Below are 16759 nucleotides of genomic sequence, written 5' to 3'. Positions count from 1 at the left end.
TTACCATTCTGGTCACCTGCCCCTTCAGAGAGCGACAAGGAAAGGAAGGACTGGGGCATCAATTTGCAGTTCCTCTTCTTCTGATCTTAGATGCTCATTAGAGGGAAGCAACATTGTGGATCCCTCCACATTTCTGAAGGGTGCACGGAAGGGGAAGAACTCAATTCAAAAAGCCGCATCCTATTAAGATATAATACAAATACCAGTGTTTTAAGGCCACACCGTGCACCCCTGACAGTGTAATGACTGGATACCACAAACATTCGTTTCTCATCAGTGCAACAAAATGAAGACATTTCACAGATTCTGAATGACATCATTAATCATTTCGTACAGTTATATATGTAAGGTTTCTATAAGGCTCAGAAATTAACAGTGTCTCAAATACACATGCAGAAAGCTTTTTGTATCTGGAAATAGATCCATATTGGCACCCAGTGGCGAGTATCCAGCCTTTACCTGGCAGGCGTGCCAAGAGACAGATATAGTGTCCCATACCACTGTGTTACTCGGCAGTCCCTACAAGGGAGGAGGCCATTCAACCAATGGGTGACCCTGTAATGATATGTGAACCAGCTAGGCTTGTTTCCCTGTGCTTTACTCCCTTACAGATCTCGTAAACAACCAATCACACACAAAACCACATGGATGCTTTCATATAAATACACTGTCCCACATCACTGTGAATGTAGGGCCCTTTAGGAACGTGCATGTAATGGCTGGGTTCACACAGAATAACTCCAAGGCCAAATAACCGAACCAACTCAGGAAGATAGCAAAGTACTGTTTTATTAGCAATTATCTAAAACAGGGAGTTTACAATGGACGAACACTCAGGTTCTCTCAGCGATCTTTACACAGACAATAGCTAATATATCAAAAATACATCAGAGGTGACGTCATACTATGTGGCAATAATGAAAAACCTATCAAGGGTCGGAATTGGCTAAGGGGAACATCTAAGTACGCATTCTATACAAACTAGGAGTATGACTGGCTGTCCACTATCAGGTGGACAACATATGCCTACCTCTAAAACATGTAATCTTCAGAAACATAAGATACACAGTTTCTCATTGGTCTTCAAACTATAAAGTCCTTCGATATATGGACTAATATAATTGATTGGCATGCTTGTGCCATGTCTGGAACATTTGGCTAATTTAGCAGCACGTAAGCCCAGACCCAGGTTCAAAGAGATGGGGCATGACACTACCTCCCTACTCAATTAGCACAGCATCTCTCATCGCCCATGTCTTCCTCCATGAAGATTGTGTTTGAACTTGCCCTTGCAAAGTATCCTTGTCTTACATACATGGGAGTGAGAGTACTCACTATCGTGTTCTGGGACTCCAAGTTCGAACTCTATTTTCATCCTTGGCTCACATGACAGGAGACCATGATTTGGTCCATTTTGCAGGTTTTAAATGCTCTAAATGAATTAAGATTGGCAGTCTTGGTGTTCTTTCTTGACACTTTAACAAGGGATGATTAATCCATCGCATGTTCGCTCCTTGCCAAAATAGATAGCTGATCTTGTCTGCTTCAGTCTTGACTCCATGCCAGACAACCTCGCCATGCAACTCCACAATTCTGCTTATTCTTGCTGCGACACAGCTTTCCCTTCTCTCTTCATGGGTCCTGGCTTACTAAATTCATGATACTGATGTCCAGCTTCTATACAAGGGCAGTTTTGCCTGCATTCTTCTTACTATTTATAGCCAGCTTCTTTGATGACTTAGTCTACCTTTTGTTTCAGCATATGTACAATTATTGAATGGCTGATTTTCTGCAGCACTTCGTGCACGTGTAATATTTTTTTCATATTTAAAAGCTCACTTGATTCTTTACTTCGTCATTAGTTTCTGTAGGATCCAAACATCCTCTTCAGCCAGTATCTCGGGACGTTGTGTATGTCTCGCGGGACATCATTAGCTTCTTTCTTTGCTCTTTTTCGTGTTCCTTCAGGGAATTCCTCCCTTAGGTTGTCATCACTTCGGGGATATATCCGTTAAGGGTGTCTCAATGGGTATCTACTTTCGAACACACGCTGCGGTATTGACACAACGGCAGGTGTCAAACACGGCACAATCTCAGGTCTCCAACATATGGGAGGAAGGGGGGGCAGGGTTTCCTCAAGAGGCAGGCAGCTGCTGCTCTACAACTGTGTTAGCTGGCAGTCCCTAAGAAGTAGGAGGCCGTAAAACCGATGGGTGACCCATCCTCGCCTGTAAGGATAGGTGAAGCACATAGGCTTATGGCTAGGATGTTTCCCCATGATATACTCCCTTGCAAATCTCTTGAACAGCCAATCACAGACAAAACCACAGGGGTGCTTTCATATAAATGCATGGCCCCACATATGTGTGCCAACGGCAAGTCCATGGCAGGCACAAACTCTTAAGAGATACACCCTCTATGAGGAGGCTAGATGGTCACAGTGCCACACCTAAGCAAGTGACTTCCTATACCCTTCCAGACGCTGGGCAATATGGAGGCAGAGCTGTGCATGGATGCAAGATGGCCGGTCCCCTTAGGGTTGCTGCTGCCATTGTAGTGTCTTGATGTGTGTCATGTGTTCCCATTCATTTCTCCCAGGTTAGAGTTACCTACTGTGCATCGAGCCCTCCTAGCGTCAGCTCCACCGTATCTTGCAGCATGAATGGTCTCTAATGTACAGAATGGACCAAAGGGCATTGGTATGAAATGGTCATCAGACTGCATAAGCACCACGTAAGCAACCAACACAATATAGCCCAGCGTGTGAGCAGCATGCCCTTCCCTCATTGGTGTTTCAAGTATTGAAATAGTTATCCAGCCTTGACTAAAAATGATCTCCATACTATTGCCATCAGAAATATTGGGTAACCCTATTGCCTTCAGAAATATTGGGTAACCACACTTTCATGGGGGGGACGCCACTACGTTTGTGAAACTAAATCAGAAACGCGTCACTCGCCCATCTTCCCTTGCTCATTTGTGTGATCCACTTAGGATATGGTAGCCACAGCAGTCCACATAACAGGGCTGTAAAACCCCAAAGCAAATGACCTTACCTGAAAAGAGGAGGAGTTTATTCTGATCGGGGACGACTGGTGAAATCCCACTTCCGTCCATCGTTTCGGTTTTGTTTACGCCTATCTGTGGAAGGAGGTCAGAACACGAACCAACAGTCACTGCTCTCTTGCTGAGACACAGCTAGACGACTCTACCCGCCTAACTTCAACTCTCACTACTCACCCCCCCTCGCATCCTGTGATCTCTCTACTCAACCCTGTGTCACGCATCCTCCCTGCGCATCCGCTCCCTTTCGCTCCTTCACCCTACTCACTCCCCCCACCCCAATGGAACACCCGACCCCCTAACATCAAGTCCATCCCCACCGTATCACCCTCCCCACTTCCATGGAAAACATTTCCCTGACAGGCAGCAGAAAACTACGCATGCGTTTACTGCACATCCAGGAAGTGGACAGGATGGCAGAGGTAGAGTGAGGAAAGGAGGGTTTTGGGAGGCAGTAGAGGGGGGAGGTGTGTGGGGAGGGGGTGTGTGAGGGTGTGTTTGTGTGTGGTTTTTTTACATGTTAGGAATTGGACCACATGACAGGTCGTGCGTGACACAAGATTTCATGTATCGCCAACCAGAGTTATCCTGGGTAAACCAATCTGGCCTGGATATCTTGTCCATCATTCCCAGTACACTCATGCAGAAGAACTCATTAGTGTTGGAACCATGCTGTTGCCCGGTGAAGTATGTAGTTTCAGTATGTAGTTTGAACAGAGTCAGAAGGAATTTCAAAACCTACAATGAACAATTGTATTATATATTTTACTTGTTTTGCACTTATATTCTGTCAAATGTGTTTCAGAGTTCAAAAGCGAGCTATCCCATTTCCAGGTAAAAATGCCTCCATTTTAAAAGTTCGAATAGTGGGAATTAATGGAAGAAAAACTTCTCCAGCACTGCAGTGCTGGAAGGCGGGGTACGTGTATTGGGTTTCACAAGTGGGAAAGGTCTACCTGCCGCCTCAATCGTCACGTTGATCTGCTCCCCTGGGGCTCCTTACTTTTAGTGGCCTCTTATGAATCCAAACCCTCGCTGAGATAGAAACTCCCAGCTGCTGAAAGCCTATAGTAGTTACCTCTGCGACCCATCACAGCGAAGACCCCGTGAAACCAGCCCTACTGTGACAAGTCCACACAGACCAAGAAGAATCCTAGCCCACGACTACACACTCAACCTGAGAAGATGGAGTAATGATTCTTAAGCCTCGGTATCCAAAAATCACAGCTGATGGATAAAATAATTCAGCAAGAAGAATACAGTCTCTGCGAACCATTAGCCAACAGTATCAGTGTGGTCGTCACCACTGCAGAAAATCCTGGGTGACAGAAGAGCAGTGTCTTAAGCATCTTCTGGAAAGCTGGTAACTCAGAAATGAGCTTGAGTTCCAGCGGGAGCTGGTCCCATAGATTAGATGCTGTGGCATCAAAGAGCGACCTCCACAATGCGCCGACTTAAAACGTGGCATCTGTAGCAATGGTGTGGCAGGAGAGCGACAAACTGCAGCTTCTGTGGGGAAACACCTGACTTTCCCTGCAACTCTCGGCGCTACAATCACAAACACTGTACACCGCATCATCCCGATAAATGCCATGAAACCCTGGATGGCAGAACACTAGTTAAGCGGAACTATAATTGATCACCTGCAAACACTATATAAAACACTTCCCCTCATGTATTAATATTGATATTTATTTTATTTACATTTTTAAAGCGCTCACACAGCCCTGGGCATCGAGGCGCTGTTACAGAATTTTTTTGTTTTGTTGTTGTCTTAGTTGCATATTTATAATGCGCTTAAATACCCAGAGGTTTCTAAGCGTGGACCTTGGGATCGAACCTGTGTGGCTTCGTGTTGTCTTGCTTCAAAGGCGAGCACGTTGCCACTGAGCTATCCTCCGGGTATGATATTGATATTTTATTTGTATTGTGCTCATACACAAGTGTTTCAGAGTGCGACAAGGCAACAGAGGGGAACAAGGGAGAACAAAAACAACGATCTTACTAGGCCCCGTGACATTGAGAAAACGCAAGTGCATGGGAGAGGGAAAGTGCATGAAAGGGGAAATGTACCAGTCTATTGCTCTTCTGCTCTAACCAACGATGGTAAATCATCATCGTGAACAAAGCGGGAAAATCATTGAGTAAAAAGATAAACTCTGCTGTGACCTGGGAACGGTGTAGTCTGTTCTACCTTTTAGGCTGCTAATGTAGTGGTTAGCACTGTCTAGAGGAGGCTGTGTCAAAGAGATACAGGGAAAGAAGGTAAGGGGTTAAAAAAATGAATTACAGGATAGAAAAAGAGGCTGCCCCAAGTTGTATTGATCAGCAGCTTTGGTGGCAATCAAACGCATCCTGAAGCTTCTTCAGAGGGTGGGTTCTCTGTCATATCATCGACAACAGTTTTTTCGATGGGTGTTTTTCCAAAAAACCTTTGCTGAAAAATCTCAAAGTTTTTTATTTTTGGCAGGGTTCGCCCCCCCCAAACCCTCCATCCCCCACCTATTTATTACTGTTCCCGACCCCCAACTGTTTATATGGCCTTCACCATCCCCACAAAAAACATTCTATGTGTTTTTTAAGCAACATTTTTTCGGGAAAACACCAGTCGAAAAAACTACTGTCGATGATTGGACGTCATACCCTTCAAAGCACGATTGGAAGAAGTAGGAAGGTAGTGTAGATGAGGCAGCGGTGAGGGTCAGAAACAAAGGAGGGCTTCACAAACATATGTGCAATCAGGTCACTTATGTATGCTCTGCCGTGGCCCCACTGCTCTTTAACGTCTTCATGAAGCCCTTACACGATCTTCCATTCAACTGCAGCCTTGCCTTCAAGAATTATGCAGACGGCACCCAGATTCTGATTGAGTTGCCTGGTAACCATCAAACCGACTAGCGTTGAATTTCATTTTCTCAAAGGGGCAAAAGTGGATGACAAGCCAAAGGCATGTGTCCCAACAGTGGTAAGACTGAACTACTCCTACTTTTTATCACTACTCGTTAGAAACTATTTGCCAAAAGCTATGACTTTCACTGTTGACAATGGTCCCATTAAAACCATGCCTAAAACCAAGCCTCTCTGAGTCACTCTTGTCCATGGTTGGGCATATAATTGCCACCATTAGCTCATGCAGCTACTATCTTCGGCTTCATGGACAGTCAAGTCCCTTCTTGTCTGATCATCATAGGGCTACTATTGCCAGGGCAACCACTAATTCGAAATTTGTTTACGGCAGTGCACTCTTTGATGGGGCAAATAAGACGGAACTGAAATGTTTGCGAGTGGTGCAGAACACTGCCGCTCCGTTGGTTGCATGCATGTCTTGTCACCAGCACATTTCATCCACCTTGAGAAAATTACGCTTGGCTTCCGGTTGAAGCCAGAATTAAACATACAGTACTGACCACTACCCACAAGTGTGTACATGGCAGTGCCCCTCAGTAACTTAAGGACCTCATCATTCCTTACAGACCAAGCAGGCAACTGCGCTCTCCGCCAAATCATTGCTACAGACGCCACGCTTTAAGTCTGCGCGTTGTGGAGGTCGTTCTTTTGATGCCACAGCATCTAATCTATGGAACCAGCTCCCTCTTGAACGCAAGCTCATTTCTGAGTTACCAGCTTTAAAGAAGATGCTTAAGACACTGCTCTTCTGGTGACAGGGCTCTCTTAGTTTTGATCTTTGCTATGTTTTCACAGCTGACTGCCTGGTTCTGATTTGACTTTACTTTATGAACTATTTAGTGTTTATGAAGCATTACAAATATATAAATAGTAATAATAATTGTTAAATGGATACAAGAGCATGGGGCAATAACATGGCTCCAATTCCAAGAACAGAATCCATTCAGAGGGATAAGCAAGGAGCAGACGCAGCCAGTTACGGGCTGCAGTTCAGGGGGGCAAAGGACACGCCCTTACTGAGTCAGGGGTTGTCCGCATGGTATCGGTCTGTGAGATGTTTGTTGGCGAGACGAGTCCTCGGCCCTTTTCTGAATTGCAGGAGCCACTACTAACAGAACGGCTACAGGCACTCCGTCAAGTCTGCCTGAAAAGAACAAAGTCACACCAAATGGGGAGCATAAGTAGAGCAACGTCCTACTGGCCAGACGTCCAAAGAAAATGATTGCTCAAGTACAGCCAAACCTGCCCTTCAGGAGTTAATCATGCTGACCAATAGCAGAATCTGCAAAAAATGTCCCAAAACACAGAGGACCATACTGGCCTCCAGTCCAAGCACAAATCACCTTTAGCATAGTCCCCGTCAATCTCACAAAGATCGACGGAGATGTTCAGGAAAGGCACCAGGGATGGTCATCTTAAGCTGCTTCGAAGTCAACACACAATCCTCGTGCGGACCTGTCCTGAACATCTCATTTCACTATATCCTTTTGCCAGTGCCTCAGGCAAGCCGCCTGCAACAGGCGCTCCAAAGAGATCCACAAATGATCCAGCCGGCTTACCTAAACAACCAACACTCACTTGCTCCCCCAACGCACCAACATCCAAACAGTCATGAAGCTCCCGCTCACAAAGCCCTTGCTGAGGTAAATAGGCTTAGGAAACCTGCAGCTCCCCAGATGATATGGCCTACACCTTCTAGCAGTCTAACCAGTATAGTCAAGGTTGAGGGATCATGGGAGTTGCAGTCCAAACATCTGGAGAACGAGAGGTCACCTACTCCACTGTAGATGAGCATATTGTATGGTCTCGCTGGCATAGTGATGGTGTCTACTGACAATTCAAGGCGGTCTACGTGGATCTTGTTCACTTACCCAGCATGTTGCGTTGTAGGCATTTGAGCCACATATTAGCAGCTGTCCCTTGAACTTATGCAGCACAGTCAGGTAATTTTTACAGTTCATCCAAGGCTGCAAGAGAAAAGAGAAATACCTTAGAGCGTAGAATGTGGGAGTGATAGGAATTCAGTCTCACTGAGGTAGATAATGCCATTTGGGAAGGGGGGATGGAGTGGAAGGTGGCAGGAGCGCCAGCTGCGGATAGGCCCATGGATCCTACAGTCTAAAACGTGCAACAGTAGGGGCTGCTAGAGATAACAGAGTGGACTAGATATTGGTCCAGAGAACGAGTCGGTGCAGAGAACAGATCTTGCCATCGTCTCCCAAAAGCTCATGGTGGAGAAGAGTCTGCAGTAGGGCTTCTGGGTGGGGGAGCTCAAACCTTGCAGCCCCTTGTTCTTTCGAAAGGTTGGGCAATAGGGTAGTTAGAGTGACTGCAGGTGGTTGGAGGGGGATGCATCAGTCTAGATGGATGGTGGGGAAAGGTGTAATGTTGGAAGAGAAATCTGGAGGGATTGAAAAGAAATAGTCTGACAGGAGTTCGAATTTATGGAGCACAGAAAAAAAGGCGCTAGGACAGAGCGAGGAAAACATAGCAGGAGCACTGGGTGGTGTGAGCTCACATCTCCCGCTGTGCAAGCCTCTCCTACAAGTGTGCACTGCAGAGGTTGTGGCGTAAACCACAGTTTGTCCAGCTCCTGGAATCTGTAGAGTATGATGAAAGGTAAGAGGCATCCAACAAGCCTCTCCAGGGTGGGTGTACCTGGGTGTGGCGTGCTGTATGATTTCCTGGGACAGTGAATATGTGTTCACGGGCACGCATCAAATTTGATGTGGGACTCATCCAACAAATATGCTGATGTTGCACAAAAACGTAAGGCAAGCGAGGTGCATGAATCAGACTAACCCTGAAGCAACTGGTATCACTACATATTATCCCCACCAAAAATATTGCCGTATATATGGTCGTCTGGAACGGCCATAGGTGATATTTTGGGAGGGATCATTTTTGGGGGTTTTGGGCGCGGGGATTGTGGGGGTTTCCCCCACTGCTTTAAAAATAATCTAGGGGTTGCAGGAGTGTCCCCCGCAGGTTCCATGCCTTAGTATCGCCGCAAGAATATGGCGATATGTTTGTATGGCAATATTTTTGCTGGGGAATTGACACATGGAACCGAGCAACTGACTGCAGATGAGGGCTGTGCAATACTTTACAAGCACCCTACATGCACATTGGTTAAAAACCACAAGCACATGAAACACTTATGTGGTCAACATTACATTTTTTAACAATATGTTACTGAGATCTGAAAGTGCATGATACACCCGTCATTGCTTGCAGGCGAATAGTACATGGTTCATGAAAATGACATGTGTTTGCAAGAGATGACTAGAATAATGTTATATGTAGCACGTGTAAGTTTTGGGTGTGGCCTGCTCTGTGATTTTCTCTGGGTAAATATGTGGTTAATGGCATGGACCCAATTCGGCGTGGGACCCATCTAGCTTATACCAGGATGAGGCAGTAATGATATGATGGGTTATTTATAACGCGCTTAATACCCAGAGGTTTCTAAGCACGGACCCGGGGATCGGACCTGTGGTGCTCTGTGTCGCCCTTGCTTCCAAGGTGAGCACGTTGCCCATGAGCTATCCTCCCGAAAGTAAAAGGTGAAGCAAGCAACGTGTACACACGATAACTATCTAACATTCGAATAACTGACTGCCGTTGAGAGCTGTGCAATACTTTACATCCACATTGCATGCACATTTGGTAAGCATTACATGCACATTACACACATATTTGGTTGCCATTGCATGTTTAAACAGTAGGTTCCCGATGTGAGAGCAAGCATGATAACCAGAATATTGCACTGCAGGGAAGGACACCACACGGCAAGGCGCATTCGCTAATGCATGCAACTGACAATTCCTGGCAGAGAGGGCAATGCCGCACCGAGCAACTATATGTGTTACATGTGAAACACCATGCCACCTGCCAAGCAAGTGAGAAGATGATTGATGGCTTGCACCCAACTTGGACTCAACCAAAGGATCCTGCACTAGATGCTTGAGTACAGGCGACGCTGCACTAGAAACACTTGTGTACAGGTGCGTCATAAATGCCATATCACATATCATTAAAGGTGACCATCCAACTCCAGAGCATCTAGCTGCAGTCAAGGATCTGCAACACGCCGCATGCTCATTGCATGTATTCCACATGCACATCTGGGGGCTCCATATGCAGCACAATGCAGAGCAATCTAGGATTGTAGAGCAAACCTGCCGTTAGGATAGTAGACTTCACTGAACACGTCAGGGCATTGCTTGTCTTTTAAACCACAGATACCCGCCAACAGCATCCAGCATTCAGGCAGCATTGACCAGTGCCTCGGTTAAGCCCTTTTGGACATTATTAAGCACAGAAAAAGCCCAGAGCTTTAAAAAGAAATAGGAGCTTGGAAGTGCACAACTTCCATAGTTTGCAATATTTGAGTTTAAGGCCCAGGCCTACAAAGCTCGGGCTGGCGGCTGTTAAATCCCATGACTGCCCCGCTGCCGGGGCATGAAAGCTATTCGCAGCCTCGGATTTAGTGGGGCGTGGAAACTCTTCTTTTTTTCTCCCAGCGATGGGAGATGAGCTCAGCGTTAGAAAATCTCCCGTTGGAGAAAAAAAATAAAAATCTGCTGCTATTAAAACAGACAAGGGACTAGGTCCCATAGCGGATGACGGCGGCCTTGGAAACCAAGTTCCAAAATGTCTGCCAATATCCGAAAAGGGACCGAGTCCCACTTCTATTGTAATGGCGGCAGCCATTTTCTTGATATATATACATATTTTTTTTAACACCACGGGCACTGAATTCACAATTGCAACCGGAAAAGGCAGATTGTGATTAGCCAATCTGCCTTTCCCAGGTGCGAATGCTTAATCCATGCTGGTGGAATATTTAATTTCCTTGTGTGTCTCTCGGAGTCCGTCACTGCAGGGCCTGTGCGCAGACAGTGGTGCACTGGCCTACCAGGGACTCTGGGGAATTCCCATTGGCCCCTGCGCCCTGGACCTCTTGTTTGGGCACCCTTGTTTTCTGCTCCTCTTACGTTTTCACGGATGCACCCTATCCCCGTCCTTCCATCTCTCCCCATCCTTCACAGTCCTTTGAAGTAAACAATTTGTTAAAAAGCTTCCGGTGTGGTATGCCCCACGCCTAACAAATGTTAATTGTGAGGTTTTTTGTTAGGTTTAACTACTCTTTATTCCCTATATATGGACAAAGTGCTTTAAAATTCACTACTTGTACCCTTTTTTTCAGATTGCTTTCTTGGAAGAACCGACTCCACCCCCAAGCCGCACTTACAGGGGTTGGGCTTGCTCAGATGGTGTAATATGGGGCCAGTTAGAAAAACATTTCTAGAGGCACTTTTGGATGCCGGGCCACCCCAATACACAGATTTGGAATTTTAAAGATCCCCTTGCTACTTTGACTTCTGTTTTCCTACCTAACTATTTGCTTCCAACTTTTTGGGTCGTGAAAGTTGTTTACTGCAGATATTTTAAGCATTGATTGTGTATTTCTTAATGTCCAAAAATGGTTGGATTCAGAAAGGTTTAAGCTTGGTATTTTTGACTTCCTCTCCCAAAATGTTAACTGTGGCCCGGGCTCTGGATACTGCTGCGCAGAGGCGTTGCTAGGTGGGGCCTGGGGGGGCTATATCCCAGGGTCTTTTGGTTGTAGCCCTGGACAGAAGCTCAAGGTCTACAAGCAAAAGGCTATAGCTAGCCCCGAGTCCCGACAGTCCCGACATTAGCGTAGACCTGGATCTTTTTCAGACCTAGCAACACCCCTGCTGTTGCTAGACCATCAGCAATGCTTGAAAGGGAGAGGCTCCATCTGAGAGCAGAAAAGGGAGGCTACTGGTTTCTGAGGGCTTGACATTGTTGCCAACAATGCAAGCCAAACCTGGAGTCAGTAGAAGTTGGGTCCTTAGAGAGTGGTGTCCCGGTGTCTCTGCCTGGCTGAGAGGTGGAAGAGATGTCGCAATTACAGAGGCACACCACACAAAGGTCTTCAGCTTGCTACGGTAGTAGAAGCACGATTGAGACCTCTGACCTCTACACAGCAGACATCTCCAGAGCTTTTAAGGTTCCCATAGCCAATGCTTGAGCAGAACATCCAGTCCTCTTTACTCCTCGTGACTTCTTGGACAAGGTTTCTTCCTTGCGAATGTGGCATTTAAGAAAACTACAAATCCCAGTATTCCAGTGGCTGGCAGAAAAGAAGTTCTGTTTGTTGGGGCAGACAGAGGCGATAGCTCTGCACGCGAGTGCATGGAGGCCCGAATGGAGGATTTACAAGGATTATGACACAACAAAATCCGGACTTACTTCTTTGCGGCAATTACGCAGATCCGTGGCAGTGAAGTTTACCCGATGCTAGAAGAAGAAAAAAACACAAGGTTTCAATTAGTGGTGCAAAAGATTCCAACCCACTCAAGACTACGATTCAGAAGCAGCATAAATGTTGGGAATTGCAAACCACAGGCCACCCACCTCCTGTCTGTCTGTGCGGGAGCCGGTTGCAAATAAGAATTAACCTTCCTCTGATAACACAAGCATTGGCAATGCCAACCGTTTTGGCTTTTGTGTAGGCATGAGAAAGGCATTTGCCAGGCACTGCCGTAGTGGTATTAACTAACCATTGATGGTAGCAGCTGCAAAATGATGTGTGTACCTGGCCATATTGCAGAATTGCCTGGCAAATGACTAATACTTATACACATGCCAAAACGGGTGCTTATAAACCGAGATGAAGGCAGACCTGTTTAAGAAATTTTTATTACACCAGTAGCACCTTTAACCACCCAAAATAAGTCATTAGCTTTCAGAAAACCTCTTTAAAAACACACGCGTAGACACTTCCAGCTCAAAATTTGATTGTAAGGCTTAATAAACCTAGCACTAAGAGATCCTAGAAAATGTTTTTGGCAGGCTGGGGCAGGAAGTGGGTGGGAAGGCCCATAGGGATTAACAGAGCCATAGGCAGTCAATGGGTGAGTAAATATGATATGATATGATATGATATGGTATTTGTAACGCGCCTATACACAAGTGTTTCAAGGCGCGACGAGGCAGGGAGGGAGGGAAACAAGGGGAAAACAGACAAACGATCCTACTAGGCCAGGTGCATTCAGATCGCGCAAGTGCAGAGGTAAGGGGAAAAGGAGGAAGTGCAGGGGGGAGGAGGTGGGGGGGAAGTGCAGTACAAGGTAAGTAGCGTAAAAAAAAAAATAAATAAAATAGCCAAATAACATATAAAAGCTTTGTATCCCTCATCTTTTGTCATTTCTCCCTAGATGTACTCTACTGCAATAGTTTCTGCTGTATAGATCGGGCTTTACCACCTAATACCCAACACTAAAATTATGAGTTTGAAAGAATTTAATGAGACTGCCTTCATTGTCTGCTTCCGGCCTTTTGCCAGCAGATGCGATCTAGGCTTGAGTGTACAGGTTAGTGGCAGGGTAGTGGACCGACTAAGCTTGTTTGAAGGTTAGATGTGAGCGAGTGCCTGCGTGTGTTTGTGTTGAGCCTTAGCAAAATGTAGTGCCTCTCAGTGACCATTTCCAAGCAGGGCAAAAGGGCAGCATTACAAAACCTCAACGCATAACTGCTAAATTGCCCCATGTCATGTGGGACACCACGAGCCATCCCTGTCCATTCATTTTGCACTCAAGGGAATGTAGTTTCATTAAGGTTATTAGAAATGTGGGCCTACGTGCACAAACTGGGTGATCTTGTGCAAATGGTCCCATCCCCCTTTGCATTGGTCCTTTTACTGGCTATAATTTAGTGGATTTAGAAATAAATACATTTATCAATGTTAAGTAGTAGATAAATATCAGAAATCGACCAGATTCTTCCAAGGCTTAACATCTACACCTCATATTAAAATATGCAAAATCCCCTCCTACTCAAATCCCTCCTTATTTTTAAATCCAGGCATGGGCTACCTTCACACCCCACCCCCTTCCGTCCATGCCCCCCCCAACTTGGCTTAATCTATCCCCTGATATTTTCCCATCGACCTCTATGCTCACAAGCTCTACTCAACCTAATCATCCCCCTTCCTCCTGCTCTCATTCCTTCATCCTCCTAGCCCCCCCCACCGACCCCCGCCCCATCACTGGAACAGTGAATGGGTGACATTCCAACATTGTCTGTCTTAAGAACCACCTTCTCTTCCAGATGAGATCCCTCATGATTCGTATAGGGCTATCACCCCCGCCCCCTCCAATGATCCCCAACCACTGTCACCACTGGATTGCAGATGTCTGTGAATCTGCATTTCCTGAAGGCGAATTTAAAGTCTGTCTTGTGCTGCCCATATGTCTGCTTTCCACCAGCAGAAGGTTTAATGCATTAACTGTTACGCCTTGCCCGTGTAAGGCACCCAGCAATGGGACCGGACCTGGTGGCATCACTATACCCCTGTCTAGCTAGCGCTGCTTGGTCAAGCACTATTTATTTAAACAAAATACAAAAAACTTAAGTTGTAATGTTTGCAAAAACATATTGCTGGGCAATACGAATGCAACCTGGCAACCGCTCTTCTATATGATCTATAGAACCGGCAGGTTGTGCTATGTACATCAACCTCACCGCTGTGCAGGGGATGGCGAGCCTCTTCCTGTGGGATCTTCATCACACTTCTTTTGACTCATGCCCCAGTGCTGCCACAGCTCCCTGGGGTGGCCCATTCCTTCTTCAGGCCCAGAACGGGACCTCAATGTAAACTGCTCCGATCATTTCAGGTCATATCATATCAACTTCAAGACAGAAGAACATCGTGGGCACCACGAGCCTCCTAAACTCCAGCCACCACAAGCTTGCTTCGGTTCACCAGCAACCTTCTCCAGCCGCTGCTTAGGCGACTCGGGCCAACATCAGAATACCTAAGCCTGCCATCTTCCCACTCCGGATCTCAGGGTAAGGATGGATGTTGCTAGGTCTGGAAAAGACCCAGGGCTATGCTAATATCAGGACTCGGGGCTAGCCAGCCTTTCCTTTTGGTTGCAGCCCCTGAGCTTCTATCTGAGGCTACAACAAAAAGACCTTTGAAAATAGCCTCTCCAGCGCCCCCCCCCCCAACCTCTCTCCTCCAGAAACGCTTCTGTCTGCAAGTATGCCCATATCTCAATGCTCAAAGATCTGTAGGGAATTATATATATATAAATATATATATATATATAATTTTTTATTGATGATTAAGCTGACATACATCAACTTTACAATAATGTATCATAAAAACTGAAAAATACATCACACATTACTTCTATAAAAATGTTCAACCTTGTTAAGAGAAAAAGAAAAAAAAAAGAAAAATTGAAAAAGAATGAAGAGGTAAAAAAAAACTCTTATAAGGACACAACACAATAAAAAGTTTACAAATCAAGATCATTAAACATCAGTCAGTTAAATTAGTCCACAACAAACTTAAAATCTTTTTAAAATCTTTTAAAAATCTTATTGCACCAAGTCTAAGAGGAGTAGTCAATCCGCACGTGATCATCAACCACAAGGTATCTGATGTCATTTCACTGCTGGTTTCTATAATTAAGGCTCCCTGGTTTCAGTTTTTACTGATTCTTTCCACAAATACAGAGGGAAATCATTCGGTTTCCTGACAGTATTGATTTGTAAAACTGGCAAAATGCAGCCATGACAGATTTCTTGCTCAGCTCTCCACGTTGCAAAGTGTGCCTTGCAGGTCAATGTCTATGCAATGCAAAACAAGAGAGAGGATGAAAAAACAATAGGGTTCCCTTTGGTGGTGTTTAAAAGCCAAGAGTGCTGTTGCTCAGAGCAACGATAGCAGGTGCAGCAATGTGTTTTTAATGTAGATCATGGATAGTTGGGCATGAACCCAGCACTGTGTGCATCCAATTAAAGGCATTGGATGCTGCACTTGCGCGTTCTCACTGGGCCTAGTAAGATCACTGTTTTTGTCCTCTCTTGTACCCCTTCCCTAGCCTCGTCGCGCCTTGCAATACTTGTGTATGAGCGGGATATAAATAAAATATATAATTGAAGCGCTACATTTTTTATTTCAATACATGTGGAATATTACTAACTGTACCTTTTTTTTTGCAAAGCAAAAAAGAATTGTGGATAAATGCAGATAAAATGATTATTTTAAAAAAATTTGATAAATACAGATGGAAATGTTGAAAAAATAAATACCATGAAACTGGAAGCATTACATATGATTTCGCTAGTTTGGCATCAACATGCACATGGGAATGACAGGCAGATAACGGCTAGATGTACCGCCCCTTCAGTGGGTACAATCCAAAAAGGGCTCGTAGTGAAATTTGCTACGTAGCCAACAGCTCCTCCAATATCCTGCACTGCAGACATTTCAGTCGCGACAAACAACTTGCCACCTGTTACTTCAGGCGTCTTCATTGAGCATGTCCCCACAGGGTCCCTTCTCACAACCGCAGGAGGGAATTATACTAGGGCCTTTCACTTATCTTTACCCTTTGGGATCAGAGGATCCGTCAGGTCTGTTTGAAGATTCGCTTGCTGTGCATATCAATTCTCCGGTTTGCTTGTTTCATTATCTCTCTGGAAAAAACATCTGTACTCCGCTTTATTCCAATGACATCATTAACAAATGCTGTGTGCGGAATGTCGGGACTGCGTCTTTTCTTCCCCAAGGAAATGTAATACACATGTTTTTTTTAACATTGCCAGGGAGATTAGCAGTCAAGTGCAGCTCTCTTATTATAGTTTCAGTATACATAATCAATAATTGAATAGGACATTCCAATTTCTAATCATTTTTCAAGTTCAGACACATTTTTCCACCACCTGTTACTCAAGAAGC

The 16759-nt window shown here is 45.3% G+C and overlaps 1 protein-coding gene across 1 annotated transcript in view; it reads right to left on the bottom strand.

The window, feature by feature from the left end:
- SEMA7A (semaphorin 7A (JohnMiltonHagen blood group)) overlaps positions 1 to 16759 on the bottom strand; it is a 266576-nt gene that overhangs the window by 64608 nt on the left and 185209 nt on the right. Inside the window, exons 3-5 of the mRNA XM_069624587.1 lie at positions 12256 to 12303; positions 7842 to 7937; positions 3057 to 3141 (exon numbers count right to left, since the gene is read on the bottom strand). Coding sequence (XP_069480688.1) covers positions 3057 to 3141; positions 7842 to 7937; positions 12256 to 12303 — 229 coding nt within the window. The remainder of the gene's footprint in view (positions 1 to 3056; positions 3142 to 7841; positions 7938 to 12255; positions 12304 to 16759) is intronic.

Source organism: Ambystoma mexicanum, chromosome 11 (assembly GCF_040938575.1).
Source record: "Ambystoma mexicanum isolate Mex_15411 chromosome 11, UKY_AmexF1_1, whole genome shotgun sequence".
Classification (NCBI taxonomy): domain Eukaryota; kingdom Metazoa; phylum Chordata; class Amphibia; order Caudata; family Ambystomatidae; genus Ambystoma; species Ambystoma mexicanum.
The sequence above is the reverse complement of the archived record's forward strand: the minus strand, read 5'-3'. Positions and strand labels throughout refer to the sequence as shown.